General features: G+C 34.8%; 1 protein-coding gene across 5 annotated transcripts; it reads left to right on the top strand.

Annotated features, from left to right (window-relative positions):
- The first annotated feature begins 1,030 nt into the window (after window positions 1–1,030).
- LOC111996130 (uncharacterized) lies at window positions 1,031–4,713 on the top strand. 5 transcript variants are annotated; one of them, XM_024028079.2, is made up of 8 exons: window positions 1,031–1,227; window positions 1,580–1,634; window positions 1,953–2,075; window positions 2,495–2,607; window positions 2,721–2,856; window positions 2,964–3,294; window positions 3,568–3,696; window positions 3,797–4,713. In XM_024028079.2, exons 3-8 carry the CDS (start codon window positions 2,049–2,051, stop codon window positions 4,255–4,257), a joined length of 1,197 nt encoding a protein of 398 aa, XP_023883847.1. In that variant the 5' UTR covers window positions 1,031–1,227; window positions 1,580–1,634; window positions 1,953–2,048; the 3' UTR covers window positions 4,258–4,713. The 5 variants fall into 5 exon arrangements, with proteins under 5 accessions (XP_023883847.1, XP_023883844.1, XP_023883843.1 ...); XM_024028076.2 differs by having other exon boundaries at window positions 1,032–1,227; window positions 2,547–2,607; XM_024028075.2 differs by having other exon boundaries at window positions 1,032–1,227; window positions 1,942–2,075; window positions 2,547–2,607.
- The last annotated feature ends 721 nt before the right edge of the window (window positions 4,714–5,434 follow it).

Below are 5,434 nucleotides of genomic sequence, written 5' to 3'. Positions count from 1 at the left end.
ATTACTTACACATTGAAAAATAATAAACTGTTCTAAAAATCATATCCAGGAGATGCATAGACACGGGTATAAACAATTAAACAGAGATTCCTACCTGAGTCTCAGTCTGAGTCGCCCAAATAAACCTGATCCCTTTCTTCCAAATCTTGCTTCAAGGCTCACACAAGTCGGACTGGTACTATATCTGCTACTTGAGCAATTTTAGACCAGATGGTTTCTAAGAAGAGAGAGGAGGGGTCGCATGCTACAGGAGTTTTGGGTGAAGATTTAGGGGGAAGGAGATGGTTTCTGAGAATAAATAGGAGTGGTCGCATATTACAGGTTTTAGTTTTAGTTTTTAGAAAAAATTTCAGAGTTGGGTTTTGAGGGAAGGAAAAGGGTAGAGATTTGGGTTTTAGGGGAAGGAGAGGGGTAGAGAGATTTTCAAAGTTGATGGCGTCGACAAAGGTGTTTTGGTTTCAAAATTATACCACGGAAGAGTCTTTGGTTTGAGAAATGAGAGTGTATATATTTAATAAAAAGAAATAAATGAGCAATTGGCTTGCCGATGGATGATAGTCTGACACTCCGACAATTCTCTCTCAACCTCCTTTTTTCTATCTCTGTTCTAAGGAAGAAGATGTTTTGGTGAAAGAAAGAGTAGAGCATCGTGAAAGAGAAGGTAGAGCATCAAGGGTTTTAGAAAGGTTTTATTATGTTTTTTTTTATTTTTTAATATTGTGCTAATATGAAAAATTATAAAAGCTTCAAAAGTTTCAGTTATATATATATATATATATAGATAGTAATAATAATAATAATAATAATCAAAACTCCTAAAATTAAGGTTATCTACATCTTAAAAAAAAATACTACTTCTATAATATTTTTATAATAAATTATTAATAATAAGTTATTATTAACTTTAATTTAAATTTAAAATTTAAATTACTTTTTCACCTACCAATATTTTATCACTTGAAATTTGTTAAGAAAATAACGTGTGCGTAGCATTTAAAAAAAAAAAAAATAAAGGTAGTTTAAAACACAGCGTCAAACTAAATGGATGCTGAAAAAAACACAAACAAAACGACAATAAACTTGAAGTCAGATCGAAAGAGTTGTTAGATTTTGCATTCCGTGAGGAGCAGAGAGAGACCACCGGACCTAGTCAGTGTCAGACGACGGAACCGCTAGACAGAGAGACTTCATAAGGCGGAGATAGAGTTTTTCAGAGGGCCGTTACCGGTAAAGTTTTCTCTTTGCTCTTTTTGGTATTTTGGTTGGATTGGTTTTAGGTTTTGGTTTATATTCAGTTTCTTAAAAATTTAAAGTTAACGTTTGAAAACAAAAAGAAAAAAAGTTGAATTGTTTATTTTGAGGTAAGGGCTTGGGAAGTTTGAGATTTTATTATTGATTGAGAAGAGTGATGGGGGATACTGTATCAGCATAGAGAGCAGAAAGTGTTTTCGGTAATGGGTCTTTTTGGTGTCTACAAAGTCTTTTAGGTTTACATTTATCATTGATTGATTTCAATTCCAAATATGTGTAATTACAAATAAAAGGGTTTTTCTTTTGCTTTTCTTTTCTGGGTTTTTAGGTGGAAAGCCAAATCCTTGAAGCAATCCAAGTCTGAGAAGAAACAGTATGACCAGGTATAGTTTTTCACTTTATTGAAATTTCTTTTAATTTTTGCTTTCAAATTTTGTAGCTTCAATGTATTGGTACTTTGGTTATCTATATAGAGTGAAAAAGGTTATTTGGAATAATGATAAGAGTAATAATTGATTTAGAATATGACATTCCTCCACATGTTTAGTTGATTTGAAAACAATTAATACAAAAGCCATAAAAAAATGAAATATTTGTGAATTCACTAAAATTAATCTTAACCAACTCCAGCTCAGAAGTTAGAATCAGTTAGTTAGCTTATCATTTCATTTTCAGTTCGCAAATTGACAGTGCCACCACAGACACAGACGGGCGAGTGAAGATGGGGGAAGAAGAAAAGAATTCTCTTGAGATTGAGATTGAGAATCGACCCGCTATCTTTGTCCTTGGATCCTCCAATGTTGGCAAACGGACCCTCCTCTCCCGTATGTTCCTCTTTTCATTTTTCAATTAAAAGAATTTTTCTTTTGATGATAGTGATATATATATATATATATAAATGGATCGAATCTGGGTATTTTATCTTTATTATGTATCTCACTGCTTCCTTCTATAATCAATCAATATTAATGATTTACTTAATATAAACCCTATACCTAACCTAACTGCTAATTCTTTTGCAAGATATTCTTTATTCTAGTCAAGTGGCTCATTGATTTTGTATTTGAATCTATATTTTTGCCAATTAAGTTTTAAACCTATCTATCTTTTTATCTGCATCAGTCAGTAGTCCTTGAACTCACTTGTTGTTTAAACTGAATAACCAATCTACTAATGCTCCTAATTTAATCACTGCCTGCTTAATTTTGGATGATTTCAATTGTATATTATTACTTGTTTTTAGGATTACTCTCTGTGGATTTTGAAGAGGCTTCTGATTCATCGTCTGATTTTAGGATTACTCTCTGTGGATTTTGAAGAAGCCTCTGATTCATCGTCTCAACTTTGTGGCCATGGGTAACATGCTTCTTCAACATTCTACTCTATTTTACTTGTGTTATTATTATTATTAATTTAAAAAGATTTGCTAGTACACAAATAAATGGTGCTTAATAGATATTCATCAACAGCTGGACTATCAACACCAAGTACTACACGGCTGATGTTTCTGTATGGATGGCTCATCTTCATGATGCCTTCTCTATTGGGACATTGCCAATGTTTAACCAGTTGGCTGCCTTGGTCATGGTTTTTGATATGAATGATGTTAGATTCTTTCCCCTTTCGCATCTTTACATTGCAAATTCTTTGATGTTTTATGCCAGTGTGATTTTTTGATGCACTATATCTCTCTGTTCATTCGTCATGTGCAGTTATCATCTCTTGTTGCCCTTAAGGATTGGGTAGCTCGCACTGATATTCAAAATTTTGAAATATTATTATGCATTGGCAACAAGGTGGATCTCCTTCCAGGGCATCCAGTTCATGCTGAATACAGAATACACCTGCAGAAGCAGCTTGGAGATTTCTCTGCTGATCCTTATGCAGAGTCTACTGAATATGGAATTTCTGAAACTGAAGGAAGTAGTCTATTGGGTGACGAAGAACCTTCGTGTGAGATTAGGAGGTCTTGTTTGGAATGGTGCACTCAACATAACATTGAATTTATTGAAGCTTGTGCTTCCAATGCTGATTTTGACAAGTGTAAACCCATTCTTTGCCTTTAGTTGCAATTAGCTATTTTGCATTCCTTACATTGCCTTTATATGTTGCAATTAGACAATATGTGAATTACATGTTTATTTTATGTTGGAGTAAGAAAGAACATGATGGGGTCTTCTCTACATAACTTGATGGTTTTTCAGAATATTAAGGGACTGAATTAGGTATAGATTATGTGGTTTCATACATACGTACGTACATACATGTATGTATGTGTTTGTGTTCAAACTTATATAAAGAAGTTGTTCATGACAGGTTTATCGGTTGATGGTGATTCACAAGGAGTTGAACGCCTCTATGGTGCTCTTTCTGCTCATATGTGGCCTGGAATGATTCTAAAATCTGGCAATAAGATAACTGAACCATCATTACCTGGAAAAGAAGGTTCCCCTCTCCCCTTCTAGAAAATTATAGAGTATTGCTATTCAGTTTGAAATTTTATTTGCTAATTACATAGCTAAATTTTTTCATCCCCTCCTCTCAGAGTTATCTTCAGGAGAATCCGATTTTGAATTTGAGTATGAAATCCTCTCTGCTGGCTCAGCTGAACCATGGGATGACACAGATAAAGGATGGGTTTCTGCAAATGCTATTACCCCATCCTCAGAGATGGCAGGGTTTGTTGCTCAAAGTAGCTCTGTCGTTGAACGTGATCAAGAGAATGGAACCAGATCTGATGTAGAAAAGCCTTCAACTTCAACGGCGTCATTGCAGGATGAGAATGACCAGGGTGTGATACCAAATGCATCTGAGCAAGCCACAGAGGTGGATGAGAGTGCACCTTTTGAATTAGAGGATTTGGAACAGTTGATGTCCGAGATAGGGAATGTGCGTGAAAACTTGAGATTGATGCCTGATTTTCAGAGGAGGGAAATGGCAGCAAAGCTAGCCATGAAAATGGCTGCTATGTTTGGGGGTGAAAGTGATAATGATGAGGAAATTTGATCAGGGAATGGGCTTACAATGCTTTGGACTCAGTAATTTCATTGAATATTGTTCTTAGTGTCATTCATGATCATATATTGGGAGGACATGAGCTGTCTGTTTTATGTACAAAGCTCTCTTCTGTGTTGCTATTCTACTCTCTGCTTCTCTTGTCACTGCACAACATGGTTAGTCGTGGATTAATATGCCCGTGATTTGCTCAAAGAGTTGATGCCCAGATTCTCCAAAACATTGATACAAATATAGATCCTTGTAGAGGTTGCGTGATGATAGTTAAATGCTTTCATATGTAGACTGACATTGATAAGAAAAATTAGCCAAATTTTGCTTGTCTTTAAATTGCCTGTATTGCCTCTGCATTTCCTGAGTTTTTGTGCATGAATTGATGATGAAAGAACCAAGGATATCTGTATTGCCTTCTCTTCATTTTATCTAATACTGAATGTTTACCAGTTAGAGGTCCATGTCTAAATTTTTTTTAATTTTTTTAACTCTTCTATGTGCAAATCAAAATCAAGATTAGGTACAGTGCTATTGTTTAATGTTTTAATTATATCAGATAAAAGTAGGTTTAGTGCTTGTAGTAGTGGAATAGTGGTATGCAGATTAGTGGCTGAGAAGAGAAGTCAGAAGTCTGGTACTTTGGGAGTGGTAGGAAGAGACTAAGGTGAGAGAGTTAGCAAAATATTACAAAATGAGAGTGACATGAACAATAATTTGGAGTTTAGAGTGTACTATCTATTATCGAGTGCTCTTTTAATCATGGCGGCCAAGAAGAAGAAGATATGGGGTGTAAAAATATGGGCTATTGTATACAATGTTACTTGAAAACCGAAATTTTCACACACCCTTTTAGCTTTTGTGTTAAAGTGGCATGGGAGTGTTGTGTGAACTTTTTTTATGGAAATTATGATGCCTGTAAAAAAATTCTACAAAAATTATTTAGAAAAATTAGATTGTCTAGTGTTGAGATCAATTGTCAATCTTCATTCTAAGCACAGCCGATTATATCGGGCCATCACAGAAATATAGAATAGGACTGTTATTATATTCATTAGGACTATATTCAACCATCTATGTTTGTGGCCCAACCTAAGCAACCAGCTTGAAATTTAGGCCCAGTTTGCCCTGGGCACAACTAGTCAACTAGTTCAAGTCAAGTTAACGTGTAGTCCAT

This window comes from Quercus suber, unplaced genomic scaffold (genome assembly GCF_002906115.3).
Source record: "Quercus suber isolate HL8 unplaced genomic scaffold, Cork oak 2.0 scaffold_374, whole genome shotgun sequence".
In the NCBI taxonomy this organism is placed as follows: Eukaryota; Viridiplantae; Streptophyta; class Magnoliopsida; order Fagales; family Fagaceae; genus Quercus; species Quercus suber.
Note: the sequence above shows the minus strand (reverse complement) of the source record. Positions and strands in the feature narration are given on the sequence as shown.

Coding starts and splice junctions, on each gene's coding strand:
- LOC111996130 (XM_024028073.2), top strand. Junction 2,857..2,963: donor TGGTTTTTGATATGAATGAT/GTTAGATTCTTT, acceptor CGTCATGTGCAG/TTATCATCTCTTGTTGCCCT. Junction 3,295..3,567: donor CAATGCTGATTTTGACAAGT/GTAAACCCATTC, acceptor TGTTCATGACAG/GTTTATCGGTTGATGGTGAT.